Source organism: Aegilops tauschii, chromosome 6 (assembly GCF_002575655.3).
Source record: "Aegilops tauschii subsp. strangulata cultivar AL8/78 chromosome 6, Aet v6.0, whole genome shotgun sequence".
Lineage (NCBI taxonomy): Eukaryota > Viridiplantae > Streptophyta > Magnoliopsida > Poales > Poaceae > Aegilops > Aegilops tauschii.
In genome coordinates this window covers 245,497,890-245,521,651 of record NC_053040.3, presented here as the reverse complement: position 1 = coordinate 245,521,651, position 23,762 = coordinate 245,497,890, and the positions used below count along the sequence as shown (strand labels likewise).

General features: G+C 41.6%; 1 protein-coding gene across 1 annotated transcript in view; it reads right to left on the bottom strand.

The window, feature by feature from the left end:
- The window catches only part of LOC109750884 (uncharacterized), a 70,412-nt gene that overhangs the window by 6,426 nt on the left and 40,224 nt on the right, over positions 1–23,762 (bottom strand). The window contains exons 31-52 of the mRNA XM_020309810.4: positions 20,808–20,916; positions 20,584–20,727; positions 19,881–20,156; positions 19,072–19,689; positions 18,718–18,936; positions 11,020–11,123; positions 10,620–10,915; positions 10,419–10,503; positions 7,146–7,454; positions 6,609–6,995; positions 6,206–6,524; positions 5,966–6,124; positions 5,711–5,874; positions 5,420–5,600; positions 5,061–5,330; positions 4,780–4,980; positions 3,771–3,825; positions 3,351–3,481; positions 2,689–3,198; positions 1,719–2,531; positions 1,389–1,465; positions 20–500 (exon numbers count right to left, since the gene is read on the bottom strand). Coding sequence (XP_020165399.1) covers positions 20–500; positions 1,389–1,465; positions 1,719–2,531; positions 2,689–3,198; positions 3,351–3,481; positions 3,771–3,825; positions 4,780–4,980; positions 5,061–5,330; positions 5,420–5,600; positions 5,711–5,874; positions 5,966–6,124; positions 6,206–6,524; positions 6,609–6,995; positions 7,146–7,454; positions 10,419–10,503; positions 10,620–10,915; positions 11,020–11,123; positions 18,718–18,936; positions 19,072–19,689; positions 19,881–20,156; positions 20,584–20,727; positions 20,808–20,916 — 5,908 coding nt within the window. The remainder of the gene's footprint in view (positions 1–19; positions 501–1,388; positions 1,466–1,718; positions 2,532–2,688; positions 3,199–3,350; positions 3,482–3,770; positions 3,826–4,779; positions 4,981–5,060; positions 5,331–5,419; positions 5,601–5,710; positions 5,875–5,965; positions 6,125–6,205; positions 6,525–6,608; positions 6,996–7,145; positions 7,455–10,418; positions 10,504–10,619; positions 10,916–11,019; positions 11,124–18,717; positions 18,937–19,071; positions 19,690–19,880; positions 20,157–20,583; positions 20,728–20,807; positions 20,917–23,762) is intronic.

Below are 23,762 nucleotides of genomic sequence, written 5' to 3'. Positions count from 1 at the left end.
TTAATATAGCATCGTAAACCTTGTTCTCGAGCTCAAATAGGGACACTCCAATACTGTACTGTTTGCATCTTCCAACAGCCACACAAATCGCAACCTGTGCCGGGCGGAAGGTGTTATCCCGAGACTCGCGCGTATTTGTCGAGCTGTTCACATAATCCTGTGGTGAAAGCATTATATAGTTCATAGCACAATCTTCGATAACTTCTAATATTTGTGTGCTTTTCTGTGATACACTGCCTCTTCTGACAAGGGATTTTGAAGAATATCTGAGGGAAAATTTTGAAGATTTAGCCACTCTGCTCAATGAGTCTGGTCTACTGAGTGAGTCCGGTCTGCTCAGTGAGTCTGCATCTGCATTTACTGCTTGTTCAATTTCCACAATACGATAAGCTAGTGGAATGGAAGAATTGTTTTTTATCCAATATGGAACAAATAATCTTATCGTCTTTGGTGCAGCATCACTTGCTCCCAGATCATGTTCAACGCTAACACGCAATTTCCTAATTTGATACACAAGCGAAAAACTTTAGAAATACTAAACAATTGGGTCCATAATCATAGCTAACATTAAAAAAATATAGAACACTCAGTCAAGTATTATCAACCTAGCGCGCCTATCAATAAATATGTACTGTTTTTACTCAAAATATATGGTGTTTGGATATTTGTTGATAAATATAAGCTATTTTGAACGCAATATATATGTTACTGATGTAGTACAAAGTTGAGTCACTTATTTTGGGACGGAGGGAGTAGTTAGGAAAGTGATTGACTACAAACTAAATCCAAAAGGTCACCTATTTTTCTTTCAAAAGAAGAAACAGGTCACATACTCCCTCCGTCCGGAATTACTTGTCGCATAAATGGATGTATCTAGACGTATTTTAAATTCTATATACATCCATTTCTACGACAAGTAATTCGGGGCGGAGGGAGTATTTTGACCAGATCATGTAGGTTTTTTCTATACTGAAAATAAGTTTTTATGCAAGAAAACGCAAGAGTGGATGCTAGATTGCTAGATCAAACTGTTATGGGGAATTTTAAATGGATCCTAAAAGAACAATACAAGCTAATGCACCTTCACAACCAGCCGGTGTGGCATATATTGATATGAATATCATGTAATCAGAGAGTAGAGGGCTTCAGTAAACCAAACGTTATGAATGGGCTCAAATTCAAGTTGTACAGAATTGTGTAACACATGGCAACAAATGTGATGCGGCATTTCCCAAAAACAAAATGCAAAAAATACTGTGGCTACATAGGTTGTTTGTTTGGACACCATCTGAAGAAAAGCTGAAATGCAAAAACTACATCTCGGTTGTACTCAAATTACTGTTCGTGAAATTCTACTAGGAAAAGCTGAAAGAATAAAAGCTTCAAACCTCTGGGTTCGTTTCTGAACCATCCAGAAAGAAGAAACGTGTTCCAGGGACAGCAAGTCCATTATCAGTTCAGCATCCTAAAAGGAATGAGAAATGGATAAATTACTTTAATCTCTCAAGTAAGTATACATGCAAGGCAGGTCACATAAATTAGTGATCTGTCTGGTAAGAAGAAAAAGAGATGAGAACAGCAGGATAGTACAAAGCGTATTCCTGAAACCAGCGGATTTATCACACCTATGTGCTATAGATCTCTTAACTTCACTATCATAAGAACCATGATCCATTAGTTTGGTTTGGAAATGTTCTACACAGACACAAATGCATTACCTTTTCTAAAATCCAGTCATTTTGAACAAACAGTGTGAGATAAATGGATTTCCGAATATCTGCTGAATAAATGAATGCGCTTCCACCTGACGATACAATACCATGCTGCCTTTCAACCATATTACCTTCAGCTGACTTCTCCCAAATAGAATACTCAGCTTCATATGGAAGCTTATTTTCAAGTCTAAGAATTGAATTGAAAGAGAACTTCCAGTCGTAAACAGGCATATTTAAGTCCGTATGAACAATGGAAGCATCAACTCCAACACTAAGCCAGAAATATTGTTTGATACCAACAAGAGGGGAGCAGTATGAAAGAACATCTTTTTTCTCGAGGTCAGCAAGCCTAAGAACAGAATTCCTTGATGGAACAGATGATTGTTTCATGGTGCTTTGCCTAGAAAGTGAAGACTGCTGCTGCTTAGGTAGGCTGTCACAACCTAGTGAAAGAACCTGACTCCAATTGTATGATTCGTCTGATTTTACAGAAAAAGGCCGAACTTGCAAGCACAAATCCATATCTTTGATCATGGCTGTCCAAGGCAACGCTGTAGATGAATATGGATCCACAATAGCAACTACATTCCTAGCTATTTCCACACTTTGTTCTTGCAATAGCTGCCTCGTACGTACCCAACGCCTTCGTCTAACATAGTCATGTGGTGATTTAGAAGATCTCCAGGATGACGGCCAGTTTAAGTTTTGAATATCAGCAGCATATGCCCATCCATCACAATCTACAGAAGTAGATTTTTCGATTTTCCACGGTGAAGTCCACTTCCAATCAGGTGGAAGACGAGGTTCAAAGAATGCCTTCATAATAAGTTGCATAGTTTTGTTAGATTAGAAGCTAATAACTTTTGTTATAATATATGTCATTTTTTGCATAACCTAAAACCAAATATAATGTCTATTTCCTCAAATAAAGGAAAGATTGATTTCCTTGATCAACAGGCCCAAAAGAAATTACCTTAGATGAGTAAGAGCAGTCCTTAGTACTCCATTGCCCCAACTCAATTCCATGATCACTAGAATGGTTACTTGTCCATCCTGAAGTGGGTTGGTACCACTGGTTTTCAAATACTTCATCAACGTTGTTGGTGGAACTGGTTGATTTATCATTTATCATGGAGCTATTAAGCTTGTTTATGGGACATACAGAAACTTCAAGTTTTATGTCAGAATCATTAGCAATAACAGCAAGGGACCTCAAAGTTGCATGTTTCTTTCCATTTTTCATGGTGATCTCAAACGCAAAGTGATTACTATTAAGTGATTTTGGGATGATTGACAGTGGTAAAACTGCAGTAAAACTTTCCCATGGACCATCTGGGGTAAGCCCTACCCAGAAACCAGTCTCTGCATTGCTTATGCTGTCTTTCCAGCTCTGGAAGTCTGTTTGAGTAGATCGTTCTATGTAACAACATGAAAGTACTAAAGCACCACAGCCTTTCCTGTCTCCCTCATCGAGTCCTGTGGCCTACAAAATGTTAAATATGCTTAAGTTGATGTAATATAAATTAAAAAAGTAATTAAGGATGCTAACTGATGAGCAAATTTAATATAAATTAGAAAAAGTTTTTTTAACACAGTCAAAATAGCTCAGCAAGTTCTACAAAACAAAATAACTACCTTCCCAGTGAGAGGACATGTCATTACTCGCTTGACATCAGCAGCTTGCTGAAGGATTCTGATAGAAGCAGCTCGTTTCAATGTTGTTGTTCCCCTTCCAATAGGGATTGACAAAGAACCAAGTACTTCACCTTACAAATGAATGAAGGGTGTTATTCAAATCCTAAACATTACTCTCTAGTATCCAAATTTCCCATGCAAGTGTAAGATTTAGTTCACATATAACAGATAGTAGGCAAACGGGTAGTTCCGAAGGAAAGAGGCAAAGAAAAAATTGGAAGTCAGAAAAATGGAATCAGTATTTTGCTGTTAAGAAACAACCAATAAGAAATACATAATGATCTTATAAATGGATTTGACAAGAAATATGAACAAAAAATCAAGAGAAAGCTGCTAAATGCCATACAGTTTTTAATATACCTTTGCCAGCCTTTGATGCCAAATTTGTTACCTCAATCTCTAAATTAGCTGATGCCTGCAAAGCCCATGAAATAACAATTAATGCAATCCTACTAATACACTCATACAAGAAGGTGCGAAATATTTCACGAATGAGATATAATAAGGTCCGACCGGGCCAACTAGGCTATGAGAAGTTATTACACTATGATCTGGCCACGGTACTACAAGACAGGCATAAAAAGAATGACTGTGCTATGTGGGGGGACGTGCCCATGGTGTCTTATGTGAGGACTACACTAGAAAACTTTTATTTCTCAAACCATTAATCCGATTGATGATCCACTTTCCCTGTTGGTTTCACCGTGGCGAGATCTTCGAGACTAGATCCAATATCGATATGTTTTGACAACTTTTTTTCACCAGTAGTTACCAGATTAGTTTCACTTACCAGATTTAAATACACTTAGTTATCAGATGATGGGATGCCATTCTCCATTAGTGTAAGACTTGCACTATACTACTTTTATGAAATATTATCATTTTATACTTGTAATATTTGAAAAACTCACTTTGTAGCTGTACAAAAGGAATGGAATGCCTAATAACACATGTAAATTATTGCCTGGTGACCATTCATATTATTGTGGAAACTGTGTGTTGCTAAATATGGTAACCACGTACTATAATCTGGTAACTGGTGGCGACAAAAAATCATCTAAACATGCCAATACAGGATCTTATTTTGAAGCCCTCGTCAACACGAACTCGCCAGTGAAGACATATCACTAATCTGATTAACAGTTTGTGAGATAAATCATTTCAATAAATCAAATTTAGCAATTATTGTTGATGATGTCAACGCGAGGTGTAAGATTATGCATGCATGCATATCTCTCTCCCTTATAGGGACTGCTCTATTAACAACCTGTCGCTCTCTAAAGCAATGTGGGGCTCGTCCCACCATAGATTTCCATTAAAAGGGTGAATCATCAAATAAATTTCACTGAAACCACTACTGGAAAATTACCTGTTCTGGAACTTCAAATATAAAATGTTCATTCCACTTAGCATGATGTGTCTGTAACTCAGCTGTTTCCACAGGGTTTACGCATCTTGTCCTGGCACTCTGTGGGAATACCTTGTACTGATCAGAAGTCTGACTTCCTATGAGCAAGCGCAGAGCACAGAAGTAGCTATGATCATTGCCATCATCTACGATAGGCAAGCCCTGTCATGTAGAAAAAACATACTGTGAGTGCCATACCGAGAAGTTGCCTGTGCAAAGCATAACATAAGTATAAGTATGACCTTGGACTCAAAGATCTGTATGACAATATAATATCTTGCTTCCGTAGAATTCGACAATACATTTAGCTTATCGGAAAACCTCGCAGGCGGCATCAACAGTGAAATTTGATTGTCATGCTGTAATAGCTGAATGGTGTTTTCAGTATCTTCTTGTTTCTTAAGATAAACATCACATCCTAATTTGTTCTCGAAAACTACCCTCTGGAAATCATCTTCATCCAACGCAGAACTGGACAAATTGTCAGCTATTTTTAAGTTTTCCAAAGAATCCTGAAAAACAGGTGGAGAGAGAATATAAATCATTACAGGAAGTTTACAAAAAGCAGCAATAGTCAAGTAGTTGAAATGATAGATGAAACCTCATTTCTGATTGATGATCTATTTTCAAGATCAATTTGTCTTCGCCATGAAATTAAAGTTTCGATAAGCAAATCAAGATTTGCAGAACTCAGGTTGACATTTAGAGGACTCGTTGCAGAAACACGAATCCTCTTACCAACTTTGGAAGGAGGGTGCTCACTGGTATCATATGTTTCCAACCTAAAATAAAGATTGAACAAATATAATGTAGTGCAGAAACAGTGAATTTGACAGAACAGTAGAATTTTGTCAGGTGGATGGAAACAAGAAAAGAGTGAAGTATAACTTACTTGAATATTCCATCAAATGGCTCAACCAAAGGTTCCCATGCTTCCAAGTGTCTATTGAATGTGGATGCAGCAATTGAACAGATCAACACGACATTAATTGTCTCAAATCTCCCATGTGTCGCAAGATTTATACTCGAGATTGTAGTGTCGAAAATTGGTGTGACCTAAATATTCAGAAATTATGTAACTAGAAAATACAAATATTTCAACAATTTCTTTCCATTTCAAGAAACATAATTTAGCATGCCTACGCACCATTCCACACGAGCTGTCTAGGATGCTGATTGACAAAGATCCCAGCTTCAACTCAGCAGTAACATTGTCAGGTGCCTTTGGCTTAGCATGATCTGCAATACTGTATGCCAATCGAGCTGATGGTTTTTTCAGATCAGGCCGTGCAAGGAAAGTACATCCCTAAAACATCACAGAGTGTTGGATTCATACAACCATGAGCTAATAATGTATAAAGAAATTGGTTCAAACATAACAGATAACCTGATTTCCAACTTTCCAGATGCTCCAGCAGTTAGGTCCCTTTGAGCTGGAAGACCTTGAGATAGGGTCCTCTGAGATATTTGCTTGATTCACCAAACCCAACTTAGGGCAGCAAATGGAATCCTTGCTTGGCATCTCATCTGTTTTTGTCACAACACAGCCAAGAGAAGCATATCCAGGAGGCGCCACTGGATACCACAAGAATACGTCATCAATGCCCTTTTTGTCAATTTGTGCTACTTTCATGAATCGTACAGGCTTTTCAGAAACTATCTTGTCGTCACACTTGAAAAGAATGCCAAGAGTAGGTGGTTCAAGCCTGAAAGAATCATGAAATATGTGAACAAGTATGAGAAAGCACGGAGTATTTGAAAACTATATATCTATATTAAGAAATCATTACCCTTCAGTTATACAGTCGCCAACTGGAGCGAAGCCGAAACGAGGTAATGGCCGCCATATTGAAAATGGCCTCCTTGAGTCGCCACCTTTATCCCACCATATTCTTTCAAAATGTGGAGTAGACGTGCAATAGCTACTTGGTCTTGACAAAGTTCTAACAACATCCCACCCAGAAGTACTCTTAGGATTACTTAATTGATCGGTTGGCTGGTCACTCCGAACAGGAGAATCTGCAGCCAGATCTTTAATGATATAGCAATTTGGATTCCTTAGCAGAACATGATGCAAATCAAGAGCTTCTGTTCTACTGGGTTGGTTTGCAGAACTGTGTGCATGGAATGTGCCAATCACATTGTCCACACGCCAGATGCTAAATCCAGGAAGTATTCTGCAGAAAAGGGATAAAAGGCGAATCCATGATACCACTGTTGGTGTTTTCATTCAAACTCTAGGTAGGTTCTAGAAACTCTTTTCATGAGGTGAAACAATCAAACAACACAATGGCAGGCCAAATAACAAAGAATGATGGTGTCATTACCCAGGAGCAGACGAGAGTGTGTGTATGCAGTCTGAAAATGTTGCAGAAGTCACTAGATCAGAACGAAGGCAGTACACAACATTATTGGAAGGTGGCTGATTTCCACTATTTACCACACATCCTAGAGCTAAGTATCCACGTGGCGGCACAGGAACCCAGATTGAACAGTCATTTTGCTCATTTGACTTCTTGGAATCCGCTAAGTCTAGAGATCCAGGTAATGTATGTACAAGCCTAAAGCCAAGAGGTTTCCGCACACGGCCATAGGTGTTGCTTAAAGCAACCACAACCTGAGAAGGTGGCACAGACCTGAAAAGGCAAAGTCACACATTATATTAGCATTAGCAGGAGAAAGATGAAAGATTAAAGGGGGAAGATAGCAACCAGGTCAGCGAACTGTCTAAAAAATGTACATATTACTTCTCACAGAACTGAAATTCTATTGCATCTTTTATACTCAACATTTTTTATGTCTTAGAACACAGTAGGAACTAATGCATTTTTCTTTAGCTTCTCTGCCAAACAGAATAGGGATAGAACTAACAAAAAAAAGGTGTAGGTCAATGGGCATTGTTATTATGAACCTAATTGTAACTGGTAGTTGAGACCACTTAATTATATGTTGGAATGTTGCCGTTTGTGTGATGCATTTATTCTAATTAATTATATGTTGTAATGTTGCACTTGGGTGATGCGATTGTTTTGTATTCATTCATCGCTGATGATATGCTGAAATTCATTTTTTTTTATTTGTCAACATTGTCTTCCTTTGCCGCTTTGTCTTTCAGGTTGTTGGAGCCATTGCTTCGTGGGGACATGAAGGCCAAGGCCACTTGCTGCAAGGGGTAAATGGTCATGTATGGCAGCAGGTGTTGTTATATTAGTGTCTAGTATAGTATTTATAACACATTGTAGTCAACCATTAGCTAACAATCAGTCGCAACCAATCCTAACTAATCTTGGTTAATCCACAAGTTAATACCCCGATAGCTCGACTCGCAATATTTATCACGGAACTACCAAAAGAAGTTGAAAAATTGAATATCTTTGTTGCACTGAGAACTACTATTCTAAACACTCTTATATTTCTTTACAGAAGGAGTACATAGCATTCCTACCAGGAACTACCGTATTACGAATTTGATAAAGCACGGAAATTCAAATCTAAAACTCATATCAGGAACTACCGGATTACGAATGTGATAAAGCATGGAATTCGAATCTAAAACTCCTATCTCACTGGGTGACGTCAGCCCTAGAAGTGCCCAACGACTCAATGAAATTTTCGCCAAGTCTTTGCCTGGTACTTCAGCACTTAAGTTACTTGGTGCTACCAGACATAGCGTGAACTAAACTCATTTAGCTACCCGTACACTAGTTTAGGGTTTAATCCCTCACTCCTTCATGCCCATACTGCTCAAGCTCTTTCGCCCCTGTCGTAGATTTCGACCCTCTCCATGCTCCTTTCTGGCCCATCGCCTCGTTGGAATCCTCGCTGGAACCGGCATTCTTCTCCACCGGTCGCCCCCGTCACAATTGCTCCGCCAAGTTAGGGCGAGCAAGGAAACTGACCTCCTCCATTCAATTCCTCTGGTCAATGAGTAATCCATCTATCCAATTTCAAAAACTTCACTTCAAAGCCCATATTTGGTTTCAAAATTGCGTGATTAGTTACTACAAGCCCAGAACTTTCAGATAGGGCACGCTCGTACTACAAAAGGTCATGTGGTAGGGGCTAGGCCAGCTTGTGGTGAGCATAAGACTTGGCTCGGAACTAACGAAGATGAAGGGCGCTAGTAGTGCCAATCCATTGAGGAATTCACTTCATGTGGATTGCTACATAGTTGGAATTATCACCTCATGAGCATATGCAACAAGACTGGAATGATTAACTCATCCATCAATTCGTTGCCACACTCAGCTTGAGGACAATCTTTGAAGACATTATCTTGGATGACCAACATGAACTAATACACTTCAAAAAAAAAAAGAGTTAGCTAATGTGCTCAAGTTGCCAAGTGCAAGTGATCCTAAGAAGCAATGTGTTCATAAGAAGCCCCCTCACAGGAATCTAGTCTGGAGTAGCTCGATGACAAGAATAACTTCAAGATGGAAATTTGATGCGGAGCATCCCATGGGTACCGCCATGGATCCAACATCAAGCCCTCAAGCTCCAAGTGGACCGGTTACAAGATCTCGCGCACGTTTGTCACAACCCTGAGTCAGGACGTAACAATTTGATACCGAACAGCACAAATAGGTTGATACAAGTGTCCCGGGTGTATGAATCAAATTCATCAAACCTAGGATCACTGAGGGGATATAATCCAAAGAAGATAACTAAAGGATGGGAGAAGCATAGATCAAGGATAGAAGAGCAAGAGAGGATACATGGGGCGAGATATACTCGTCTGGCCACGAGGGGGAGGAGCGAGCCGAGGAAGAAGTGGGTCTGTTCTGTTCTGATTGATGCTTCCCTTCTGGTGTCGCTGATTCTTTTATCATCTCCAGCGCCAGCACACACCCAAGACCAATTGGGCCACAGCCCATGACAACTAAGCCTGGTGCAGCTACATGCACAGGTATGACAACATGCCATTGAAACCGAGGTGACTTCACTCCTACTTGAACTCCCGATTCATTTGGATGAGACATGGCTACTACCTCAAGCCGAAATGATATGCATGGTTAGGTACGAAGGCATGCACCATGGAGAAGAAAGGAAGGCAGGCCAAGTCCCAAGCGAGGAGCAGAGATTCAAAGAAGAGGAGGAGGGGCAGTGCAAAATTTGCACTACCGAACAGTCCCGTGAGTGCCTGTACGTCGGCCTCGACCTTCTGGACCGACAAGACTATCTGGCCCGACCAACCAGACTGGCCGATCGACGCCTGTGCCTCGAACGAAACCTTATGGACCAACCAGACTTGTCTGCTCTTGCGCCGAAGAATGCACTGCCGGACTGTGCGGTGGCTCTATTTCAGACCAATGACATGATACTCTGCATTAGACCTACATTTCACAGCGGAAGAATGATCTGAATGGCACTGATTCTGGATGTACTACCAATCCAGATATAGCCGATTGTTGGACAAGCAAGAACTCTAGAAAGTAGCTGCATTCAGTCGCATGCCAATCCTAGTGTTTATCTGGGTCACTGAGCGCACAGACTGATATGACTATCAAAGTTGCTGGTACAGTGCTACTAATACCCAGCGCACACTTCACAACAGAAAAATAATGTCACCAGGTGGCAGTTCTCAGAGGGAAAATTACCTTGAGGACACACAATCACCCAAAATAACATAATTCGAAGGAGCTTGTGGCCTCCAGAAGGTGAGATTGTAACCAGGTAGATCACCTACAATATATGACTGATCAATTAAATTAACAGGGGGTGTAACCAGTTGAACAAAAAGAAACAAAAAAAACACTAATGTGTCTTGCAACAAAAACTAGATGAACTAACACAAGTACCTTCTGGTGACGCCCAAACTCGCTTAAAGTTGGTGCAAGAGACCAGTGGGTTAATATTGCCAAACTGCAAAGCTGCAAGGGTCTGATTTTGCAGTTTGAGCATGAGAGAAGCAACACCGAGAGAAAGATGGATGCATATTTCTGAAGATGTCAATATTATGTTTGTCTTTTCACTGACTGAAGTATATTTCCAGGAAAAATCTACTGGCTCAAGAACAAGAAGACCGGAACCAGCTTCTATTGTCAGGTCTTTAACGACCGATCGAGCCCATATGTCTTTTTCTTTTGAAGCATACCTGTTTACATGTAAGAGTTTATATCAGTAAGGAGAGAAACTAGTAGATCTACAGTGACATAAACGAAAAAAATGGTTTAGTGGAACTAGAGAGAAAAGACAAACATGAAACTGAAATCCATCTTGGCACGAAGAAGCTTCTCGATGTGCAAGGAATCATCCATTGTTAACTTTGAACTGTCACAAAAAGTAAATTCTGGCGAGACAACCTGCACATTCCCAAATAAAATGTGCACCATCAAGAAATCATACCACAAGGAATCTGTATGCCCCCAACTCAATAGATCACTGGCAAACTACCACTGTTATTAGTTAAAGAAAATGTGCACACACTGAATCCTGGACCTCTGGTCCAAGATGCATCTCCTGAACATGACAGTTGGTGGACGTTAGATATATATTAGGCTTATTATACCATTTCGTATTACCACGTTGGATGAGGGGTTTCATGCATATATGTACCATGTACCATGTTGAGTGTGTTTTCTTACGGCGGGCCACTGATTCTATTTTCAAATTTCTAGCCTTTCTGCAGCACAGGCACCCACTCTCTAGACAGTGGGACCGGGACCGGCTTGGCGGCATGTTGGACGCGATGACTGAGACAGGACAACTTCTTCCTATGCCTCATAGTCACTGATCTACCGGACACTTGGTGGGTTTTTTCCTCTTTTCTTTTAGGGCATGTTTGTGCTGTTGCCCCAGCAGTTATCTTTACTTTTCCTGCACTTGGACCTGTAATCTATAAAGCGGGGTGAAGCCTGTTTCGAGATAGGAATACATGTTATTCCTGTTAATGGTTTAAGGAAAAACAATTTGATGATTAGGAAGCTTGAGAGCTTTATGAAGCAAATATGTAAATGTGAAAGATTAAGTGTTTGGTTGAGAACAGGTGGATTCAGGAGAGCGTAGTGACCTGAGCATGATATAATCTCAAGTCCAATGTACACGGAGGTTCGACGCATGGATGAATCCAAGGTGGTGAAGAATATTCGTCAAGGTGGAGTTTGTTAAAATTGTGTCGAATATTTGTACAAGGTAGGTTACAGTTGGATTTGAATTTGGACTGTGTGTACATAGGGTACAAAGACATGTTCGAATGGGACACCTGTATCTTAGGACTCTTATATAATGAGAAGGTAAACACACGATGTAACCTATGCCAACATAATATGAAGCAGCACAAAGTTTGTGGAGGAGCAACTCCACCTTGCTGCTACAATGTGTACAGCACAAGTGTTGAAGGAACAGCTTCAACGTGCTGCGCTAGATATCGCTCTAGAGGCGAATGTAGGTTGATAGGGCAGCAAGAGTTCAATCCAGAACTCCTAGGGCACAAGATCTACTCCAAGATCTTAGATAAGAACAACAAGTTCTATTATAGGTAGGGGTACATAGTCTGCCTCCAAAGTAGAGGCGAGGACCTCTATTATAGGGCTTTGGGAAGCCTTCACATACTTCTACTTATAGCTGGAATACTCTAGAAAACATTATGTAAGTTTCACCATTCTACTCATAGCTACTCACAACTAGAAGACTCTAGAAAACAGTAGGTAGGATAGAAAAGAAAAGGAAAGAAATACTACACTAGAGTGGAAGCATCTAGAAGTAGCCAAACAGATCTGGCATGTGTTTTCTTTCTTCTCATCTAGTGTTCCTCATCATTCTCCCCTGGTTGTTTGGAACTCGCCATCGAGTTATCTTCATAGAGCGCTTCTTCTGGATGGTAGAGAGTCAAGTCCGCAACATTGAAAGTGTTGGAGATACCCATGTCACTTGGAAGATCTATCACATAAGCATTATCATTTATCTTCCTCATGATAGAGAAGGGCCCATACCTTCGCTGCCTAAGTTTCCCTTTAACACCTAAAGGCAGCCTCTCTTTTCGGAGGTAGACCATCACCTTATCACCGACTTGGAATGATTTTGGCCTCTTTTTGCAATCAGCAAGTTGTTTATATTTCTGATTTTGTGCTTCCAAAGCGCCGCGAATCTCTTCAAATAACTCGATGTAATTATCAGCAAAGGACAATGCTGATTTTGAGTTTCCCCTTGATGGCAGCTTCACCAGGTCCACCACATGTGTTGGAACTTTAGTGTAGACAATGGAAAAAGGGCTCCTTCCTGTGGATCTATGCTTGGAGTTATTGTAGGAGAACTCTGCAAGAGATAAAGCCAAATCCCATTGCCCCTATCTTTCTCCACAAATGCAACGGATCAGATTACCCAAAAACTTGTTCACCACTTCCGTTTGTCCATCTGTTTGTGGATGAGCAGTGCTAGAAAACTTCAATTCAGTGTTGAATTGCTTCCACAAAGTGAGCCAAAATGCAGCAAGAAACTTGCTATCACGGTCTGAGACAATGGACCTTGGAACTCCATGAAGTCTGACCACTTCTCGAAAGAATAGATTTGCCACACGATGAGCATCCGTTGTCTTGCGGCATGGGATGAAATGAGCCATCTTAGAGAATCTATCCACGACCACAAATACATCATCAGTTCCTCGTCTTGTTCTTGGCAAGCCCAAGACGAAGTCCATAGAAATGTCCTCCCATGGAGCAACAGGAACAGGCAAAGGCATGTATAACCCTGTGTTCTGGACTTGGCCTTTGCAGGTCTGACATACGGGGCACCGTTGAACGAACTTTCCAGCATTTCTCTTTATTTGTGGCCAAAAGTAGCGAGCTTCCAGGTTAGCGATAGTCTTGTCCCGTCCAACATGGCCACTAAGATCACTTGAATGGAGCTCTCTAACCAGCTTGTCACGTAGAGAACTTCTTGGAATGCACAAACAATCATTTTTGAAGAGATATCCATCTTGCATCAAATAGTCATCACCTAATGGTTGGCCCCTTGCGTGCTTTACCCAAACATGGCCAAAGTCTTCGTCACCCTCATACAACTCCTTTATTTGACCCATGCCCGGAAGTTCAGCTTCAAAAGAAGTCAAGAGGCATGCACGACGACTCAAAGCATCGGCCACTCTGTTAGTTATTCCAGATTTATGCACGATTTGATAGTTAAACCTCTCAAGATATGCTGCCCATCTTGCTAGCATGCGGTCAACATGCTTTTGATTTCTAAAATGCTTCAAGATTGATGGTCGCTATAAACAATGAACTCTTTAGGCAGCAAATAGACTTCCCAAGTTTTCAACGCTCTGAAAACGGCGTATAATTCTTGCTGATAGGTACTCCATTTCTGTCTAGCTTCACTTAACTTCTCACTAAAGAAAGCAATGGGCTTCCTTTCTTGAGATAGGACAGCTCCAATGCCTACTCCACTTGCATCACACTCCAACTCAAAAGTCTTGTTGAAATCAGGTAGTACCAAGGCAGGAGCTTGTGATAGCTTTTGTTTAATCTCATTGAAGCTAGCTTCAGCTGCTTCTGCCCATTGGAACTTTCCTTTCTTCAAACACTCGGTAATTGGTGCCATGATAGTGCTGAAATTCTTAACAAATCGCCTATAGAAAGTTGCAAGGCCATGAAAGCTTCTTACCTCAGAAATGGTCTTAGGAGTTGGCCATTCTCGGATTGCTTCAACCTTAGAATCATCAACACGAATGCCGTCACATGTTATGACGAATCCTAGGAAAAGAAGTTGTGTTTGCAGTAAAACACATTTCTTCAAGTTGACGTAGAGCTCATTTTCCCTTAGTACTTCTAGCACCTTCCGAATGTGATCAAAGTGTTCATCCTCATCCTTGCTATAGATCAAGATGTCATCGAAATAGACCACAACAAAGTGGGATAAGAAGGGTCTAAGGACTTGATTCATTAAGTGCATAAAGGTACTTGGTGCATTTGAGAGTCCAAATGGCATGACTAGCCATTCAAACAACCCTTCCTTTGTCTTGAAGGCGGTCTTCCATTCATCCCCGGGTCTTATACGGATTTGATGATATCCACTTCTTAAATTTAGCTTTGTGAACACTCTTGCTCCACTAAGCTGATCCAACATATCATCTAGACGGGGAATAGGGAATCTATACCTTACGGTGATCTTGTTAACGGCTCTACTGTCCGTACACATGCGCCAAGATCCATCTTTCTTTGGCGCGAGTAGGGCTGGTACAGCACATGGGCTAATACTTTCTCGAATGTGGCCATTTTGCAACAATTCCTCCACTTTCTCCTTCAATATACCATGCTCCTTTGGGCTCATTCGATAGTGTGAAAGATTAGGAAGACTTGCTCCCGGAATTAAGTCAATTCTATGTTGAATTCCTCTCATCGGTGGCAAGCCATGTGGCTCCCCAAGTATGTTCTGAAATTCTGCCAATAAACCACGTACCTTTGCTGGAATTTCAACAGTCAGGTGCTCTTCTCCCTTTACAACAAGTGCAGCACACCAATCTGCCTCCTTCAAGTCTTCCATAAACTCATGAGAGGTATGGGAGATAGTTAACATAGTTTTCCCCTCCTCCTTAGAGGTATTACCTTCGGGTTTGTTTGGTAAGATAATGATCCTTCTCTTGTTCCAAATGAAAGAGTAAGAATTTTCCTTGCCCTTGTGTGTAGTATCCACATCAAATTGCCAAGGCCTCCCAAGAAGAACATGGCTGGCATCCATGTCAACCACATCACACAACACATTTGAGCGATAATGCTTACCCAAAGAAAGTGGCAGGTTGCATTGTTTGGTGATCCTCATATTCACTCCTTTCTTGATCCATCCAATAGTGTAGGGATTTGGATGATCATGGGTTTCAAGCTTTAAATGGTCCACCAACTTCTGGGAGATAAGATTCTCGCAGCTGCAACTATCAATCACTAGTTTGCATACCTTGCCATTCACCGTGCATTTGCTCTCAAATATTTTCTTCCGTTGTGTGTCATCGAGTTGTGGTGTGGAACATAGGACACGCTGGATCACACATACCACCTCTTCACCTTCTTCTTGACAAACCTCTTATCCGTCTACATCTTCAGATTCGTATTCTTCCTCATCACTTTCACCATCATGGATAGTCGTGTTAACAAATTTCCTTAGTGGGCAGCCGCTGGATATGTGTCCCTCTTTACCACATTTATAGCACTTTGGGCCTTCATTTGCCTTACCCTTGCCTCTAGTTTGCTTCGGGATGGGCTGTTTGGTCTTCGGTGGAGTGGTCTTCTCTTCCACTCTATTAGGTTGGCTCCTAGATGAGCCTTCGGTATGAGGATATGGAGGATATGGAGCCTTAGTTGTCTTTCTCATCCTCACAAACCTCTCGGCCTTTAAGGCTAGAGCTTGTGCTTGATCAACGGACCAGATTTGTTGCATCATCAATCGATCTTGAATAGCATCATTGAGACCATTGATGTACCTTGCAACTTGTTGCTCTTTAGTTTCAGCAAGGTTGCACCTCACTTGTAGCCTTAGAAACTCCTCCGTGTAATCTGAAACAGTCCTATTTCCTTGAGCACAATTTTGAAATTGGATAAATAGGATCTGGTCATAATCAGCGGGCAAAAATCTCCCTTTCAAGAGGCCTTTCATTTGTCGCCAAGTTCTAACACGAGGTTCTCCTCTCAGCCTGCGCTCCTCTTGAACGCGATGCCACCATGCACCGGCTCCTCCTTTCAGTTTGTATGCGACCAAAGGAACTCTACGATCTCCCGGAACCTCCATGACCTCAAAGAAAGTCTCCACTTCATATAACCAATCCAGGCACCCTTCAATGTCAACATTTCCATTAAAACTTGGGATCTCAGCTTTCACCTTGTATGTATCTCTTGCATATGTAGGGTTGGGTACTCTCTGATATGCGTAGAGATCTGCTTCTTCAAGGGCATCATCATATTCTTCACCTTCAGAAGCATCAACATAAATTGGCCTTCTTGAAGCACGTTGAACAACATGTTGTCGTGGCGGTCTTGCTCCAAGATTACCTCTCCTTCTTCCTTGATGAACATCTTCCTCTTCTTTAGATGAATCTCCTTCATTGGTAGCAGGGGGGACACCCTTTCTTATCATCTCAACCAGCTGGTCAAATCTCCTATTAAGATCTTCATGCAGCTCTTTGATTTGTTGTTCAGCAGCATCCATCCTCTTCTCCAATTGCTCCATTGCTTGCTGCAACTTACTCTCGAAGAGGACAGCAAGAACTAGTATGGGTCAACGAGGCTCTGATACCACCTGAAGCAGCACAAAGTTTGTGGAGGAGCAACTCCACCTTGCTGCTACAATGTGTACAGCACAAGTGTTGAAGGAACAGCTTCAACGTGCTGCGCTAGATATCGCTCTAGAGGCGAATGTAGGTTGATAGGGCAGCAAGAGTTCAATCCAGAACTCCTAGGGCACAAGATCTACTCCAAGATCTTAGATAAGAACAACAAGTTCTATTATAGGTAGGGGTACATAGTCTGCCTCCAAAGTAGAGGCGAGGACCTCTATTTATAGGGCTTTGGGAAGCCTTCACATACTTCTACTTATAGCTGGAATACTCTAGAAAACATTATGTAAGTTTCACCATTCTACTCATAGCTACTCACAACTAGAAGACTCTAGAAAACAGTAGGTAGGATAGAAAAGAAAAGGAAAGAAATACTACACTAGAGTGGAAGCATCTAGAAGTAGCCAAACAGATCTGGCATGTGTTTTCTTTCTTCTCATCTAGTGTTCCTCATCATAATAGCACAGACACGCAGGGGAGCCGGCGTCGTGTGCTGGGGCCCGGGCGGCCTGGGTGCGGTATTGTAGCGGTGTCATGGAGAGGAGCGCCCATAGTCAGGCCCCGGGGATGTAGCCACGATGGTGAACCTCGTTAACAAATCTCGGTGTCGTGCTCGTGTGATTGCTTGGTCCTCGGATGATCTACTATGCGCCTCAGATTAATACTAACACACTTTGATCATGATGGGTACTTGGACGATGTGGTAACATAGGAATGATTGTGTACTCAATGGAAGCTAGCCTAATGTGCAGCTGATCCTTAAGCAAATACTGGAGGAAGGACATCTCTGGATTTTGGCAGCAGCTAGGAGATTAGGCGCTTGAGGCTACTGTCTACCAAGGCTGTCTAGTAGTTTATTTGCTTTGGTCGAAGTCTCACCTTGCTGTCGCTGGTGTGTATGGTTGTAGTTTTAAACTGTCAGTAATGCAATGATACACAGATCTCATGTGTATTCAAGAGGGAATAAAAGATTAAGTGCAGATAGCACTTCAAATTGTAATTCAGATTTTGCAGTGCCATGGCCAGCAACATTCACTTGATGACCAGCATCCTGCAACGTCCTGCACAGGAAGCCTCAGCATGCGCCAAGTCTGGGGCTAGTAGCCAAGGAATTCACGGTCAAGACTGGTCACGAGTGCCTGCCATGCCTAGAAACCCTGCCTTCGCCTCATGCTCTATTGCCAAATAGCAGTGCTCCAATTTCTTCCACACTCATTCTCTGGAGGAAGCAACCTGCCATCTAGCAAGATCCAGATGGAAGACGAGTTCCCTGGGAGCGAACATCCGGCAAACAAGACTAATGTACCTGTTGCTCCAGGATCGGCCTCTAGCGTGGGCCATTACTAAACCTCTTAAACCATCTAACTGTAACCAGAACTTCTAGAAATGGGACTGCTTTTAGCATGCAGCTCTTCAGACTACCACTGATACACGTACGTCTATCACTTTTGAGATACCAGCATATGGATTGCTAAAGAGTCTCAGTGGTATGCACAAAAACGGCTAACGGTCAATAGCAAATCCAAAAGTATAAGACTTAAAGTAGCATTTAACTAACAGACGGACCCAATTGAATGCACAATGGTGCATGTTTGCCAGGGAATTGATATAACTTCTAAAGTTAGTGTCATAACTCATACCTGCGCTTCAAATGTAAAATTCAACATTTGGTTTGAGGGTGAACCAGCAGCAGGCTGAAGTGCATTGAATTGTCTGTTGTATTCTTCACTTTGGAAACGATTGTCTTCATCGTTATTAAAAGAAGTTTCCAACACTGAAACCTCAACACCATCTTCAGCAGAGATTGAATAGCTGCTTCCAGTGTTCAAGTAAACACACTTCCTCAGTAATGCACCATTCTTGTATACATACAAAAAGTATGAAGTTAGGGTACATAGCAATGGTATGAGTCAAAAATTAGGACATCATTCAAAACCATAATAGTTATGTTAAAGGAAGAAATTAAGCAAATCACAAGTTCACTGAGCATGCACCTCAATTTTGACATTTTTGAATCTTAGCTTTTTACCCCGCCCAACAATGATTATAGTCTCAGAGTATAACTGCCCCTTCTTGTCAAGCTCTTCACATAATGATATGGTGCCTCCACAGCCATCATAAGTAAACTCATCAATATCGCAACCATCAACTATTAGTTGCCTCTCAGGAGAGAGTTGAATAACATTCTCTCTCTGTAAGAAAACAGGTCCACAAAGTACAATGTCATTTGAGGTCATAAGAGGGTCATTTTTTGGGTCCAGACTTTCCTCTCTGCCTGTTATTGTACCTATGGAAGGCACAAAATACTCAACTACTGGAAGCAGAAAATCCAGGACAACAAGTATGCGAGGCTGTTGGACTCTTATAACAAACGATTTGAAGGAAGAACGCCATCGATAATCTAGTATCAGCATGGTTAGGTTAGAAAACCCCCCATCTGATGAAGGGTCTGGTGTGTTCAGCTTAGAAGTCTCTGAATAAGATCCAAGCATCAAGCGCATCTCAGACTTTGTATCTGGGCGGATATCACGAATCGAAAGTTTAAGTATAGACAAATATAGATCCATCTCAAACAGTGAAGTTGTCCTGTAAGAAACCCATAAACCTTCTAGCTGCAGAAAAAGAAATGTATGACAGTAACCAACATGCTATCAGGGTTAAAAAATACATTGCATAAAAGCTTGAACAGGCATTAAAAATGTGCGGGACACATAATATGAAATATTTACAGGACCAGTGATAAACAATCTCATCGATTCTTTTCCCTACAAGACAAGTGGCGTAACTCTTAAAGGATACTCACAGCAAGTTCCGCGAGAGGTGACTCGGCATCTGGACCATTGCAAAGTTCTAGCAAAGCATAGTGGACATTCACAGTCATGATGACAACAGTACGTGAAAGCATCAAATGGTTATTAAGGTTAACTTTATCCGCAAGTAGGCGTATTGACTCTTTTGTCCGGTTTACGTTTTCACGGAAACTGGGGGGAAGATTGGGTGTCTCCGATAGATTTGTCGAAATACAACTTGTGATGACGTTGTATTCTTTATCCGACATAACAGCATGCAGTAATCCTATCTGCAGAAAAAAGAACACAGAATTACAAAAACATATAGGATTTCAGCTATAACCACATAGGGGTGGACAGTTCATAAAATATTCTCCATTGATGCATCTGCCAACATAAAGCTGAGCAAGTAACCATTGCCGCCGGTACCTTCTGGTAACTTCTTTATCATTGTCACTTTGGCATCCAACAGATAATAAAAGTATTCTGGAGATGGAAACTTATCATCTGAACTATCTTTCAGCTTTAGTTTAACTTTTCAAGTATTGAGTGAAGAGCACAAATAAATAGAGCAAGAGCATGCATACAGTGTCAAATAGGATTGCACTATAAAAATCAGGCCAGAAAACAAGATGTCAGATCTAAAGTACAAAACTATGGCGATCAAATAAGCAAGAGATAACAAGCCAAACTTTATACGAAAAACAAATTAATCACCTGAACTTTCATGGAGAGCATTGGGACCTTTCGGAAAACATCCCTCAGACTACGCCGCACCCCTACATTGATGCCATGACCCTCTCGAATCATACACTTCCCGAGAGTGCCATTGACTCCAACCGTCATGTTGATTCCATTTATCTATTTGCATGTTATTGAAGCAGGAGAATAAATAACCCAGGCCAGGAAACTAAACAATTTAGTTTGCGTCCAATAAATACCTCAGCATGGAGAACATCAAGACGCACAGCAGATGGGTCACTCTCTTCACCTCCGTGCCAACTAAAATCATTTTTAACTTTCAGTTGCCCCAAATCCAGTTGTATATAGCTACAGAAAGATGTGAAGATAAATGTCATGCTTTCTTGTATCATAATGCCGTTATTGTTGTTAAGGAGTACTTCAAATCTCTAGTACTATATATTTGCCCCTTTGGGCTATTCAAAACAGTAAAATTGCTCCTTACAGTGGAGATAAATGGCATGCTTTCTTGTATCATAATGCCGTTAACGCTGTTAAGGAGTATCCATAAGTAATCGTATTAGTCTAGATTTCCTTACTTGTACTCCAAACCTCTTGTCCTATATATTTGCCCCTTGGGCTGTGCAATACAGTGAAGTTGCTCTAGTATGGTATCATGAGCCCAGGTTTCGGAGGATCTGGATCCTTGCGATTTTTTCCTGCATTGCCTGTTTGATTCACAGGGTTGGAACCCTTAGGAATTTTTCCATAGGATTCACTTGTACTACATTTTGGAGGAAAATTTCCATCCACTAAAACCTCATGGTAGAATTCCTTTGTTTTTCCTGTGCTATCAAACACTCTTCCAGCCAAATTCCTGTAGTTTTGTAATCCTGTAGGATCTGGATCCTTACGATTTTTTCCTACAGTGCCTGTTTGATCACAGGATTGGAACCCTTAGGAATTTTTCCATAGGATTCATTTGTACTAAATTTTGGAGGAAATTTTCCATCCACTCAAACCTCATGGTAGAATTCCTTTGTTTTTCATGTGCTATCAAACACTCTTCCAGCCAAATTCCTGTAGTTTTGTAATCCTGTAGGATACAAGAGGAATATGACACTCTATTCCTGCATTTTGAGAATCCTGTGAATCAAAGAGGCCCTTAGGGGATTTTTCCCATAGCGGAAATTTTCCAGTCTCAGCTCTCTCGATCGACCTCGGTTTCGTCTTCATCTATTTTGCCCGATTTTCTGCTTTCCCAACCCCCGATTGCAACCTCCTCACTTGGACTGAGCCGATCTCCACATCCGCCCCCAGCGCGACCTCATCAAACTCGAAGCCCGTGTCCAGATTGAAGTTCCCGTCACAATCCCATCTGGGCACCGTGCTCCCAGTCCAAGCCTCCCAGTCCAAGCCTCTTAGATCGAAGCCACCTCTCCTCCTCGAAGCTCCACCATCTCAGGCCGCCGTTGCCACCTCCTAGGGTGTGTCGCCGCCGCCAACGGCAGATCGATGCCTAGGCTACCTCCAGGTCGCACCACCACCGCTCCGCCTGCCTCCAGGTATGTTGGAGGTTCCCTCAGTGATCATTGCCCGTTCACCTGCTACACCGCCTGTCGCACCGGATGGTTCCCGCTTCAGTGCTCCGCCTCTTCTACTGGCTTCCACAAGGTGCAAGCCACCCTCGTCCTCATTGCACCTAATGCGGCAAGGACAGTCACATTGAGCCGACCTCTTCAGCTGCAGGACTTCAGCATCTGCTTGCGGCTACTAGATCTTCCATGAGGTTCTGCAGGTCTTGTTACTGACTCTTCTGGCTTCAGAGACCACCTTCTTCACAGCCAGACCGCAGCACAAGAGTTTGTCTGGCTTCACATTCCTTCCGCTGCCACTGTCACTAGCCTCCCCGCCCCTCATTAGGTTGCTCCTCTAGCAATTGCATGTAATTCCCTTTCAACCGTGAAGGGGCACTATTTGATCAATTACCTTATCTAGTCCAGTTCTTCTTGGGGTCCAATAATGTTTTCGCTGAATCACTTGATGCACCTTTGGTTGCAAAGTTGCTAGAGGAACAGATTGATGCAGGGCTCCTCATATTTTCAGGACCCCTTGTGCTGCCCACTGCTTGGATCTCATGCTGGTGGATGTTAGGAAGATACCGGAGTTTCAGTGAAGAATTCTTGATTTGATGAGGAAGAAGACCAATGGTGGTGATCTTATGAGGCTTGCAGTTGCTCATTTTGCAACATCGTTGCTTACTTTGAAGCTGTCTTTGTTAACAGATTCAAGCCAACTCCATCGGGGAAGAGTGAAAAAACTGTGCTTTCCCTGCCCTTTTGGACTTTAGTGGAGAATTGCATGAGAGCTTCACAACCACTATTTATTGCTCTAAGGATTGCTGATGGTGAAGAAGCTTTGCAAGGGAAACCGGCTTTACAAAAAGAGGTGCTAAATACTGTTGAAAGAGATGGACCAACAGATGGAACAGATGTTGTATGGGGCATCATCGATCTTGAATCCAAGCAAAAGAAAAAATCACATCAAAGAGACAAACAGAAAATCTTGCTGCAACACTTGCGGTCAATCTTCAATGATGTGGTACAGAAGATGGTAGCAATGAACACCAGAGCAAGATAAGCATTGCGACAATGAGAGAGTTGAAGGCTGCTTCTCAAAGAAAATGGCGATCAAAGACCGAGATAAAAGGAACAATAGAAGCCCAAAGAGGTGCATATGGTACCCAAATAAGAATAGGATAGATATGTCAAAAGCAGGTCTGATTACACCTATTCCTAATCCTAAATAGAATGTAAGGACGTAGGGATTTCTATGTAAACAGAGTATCCTATTTCCATAGGCTCGAATGACCCCTTCTCATAACAAGAATGTGCTCCCCTTCCAAGCAAACTAAACTAACTTTGCTAAGTGCTAGCCAGGTGAAAGTGCTTTTCGCTAGTAGTTTTGGTGTTCTCCCGGTTTCTCGAAGGGTAAGAAGAAAATAAGAAGTCTCTTGAGCAGTGAGGAGCACAACGATTTATATAAGCATAATTTATTTATTTTTTATCAGTTTGAGCAATGTCTAAACTTTGATTTCATATGCATGATATTTTTGTAGTTTCTTGGTGGGATGCATATGGTGGACTTGCTTTTGAGCTCCAACCGTTGGCAAAGAGAATCATAACTCTTTGTTGTTCGTCATCGGGTGGCTGCAA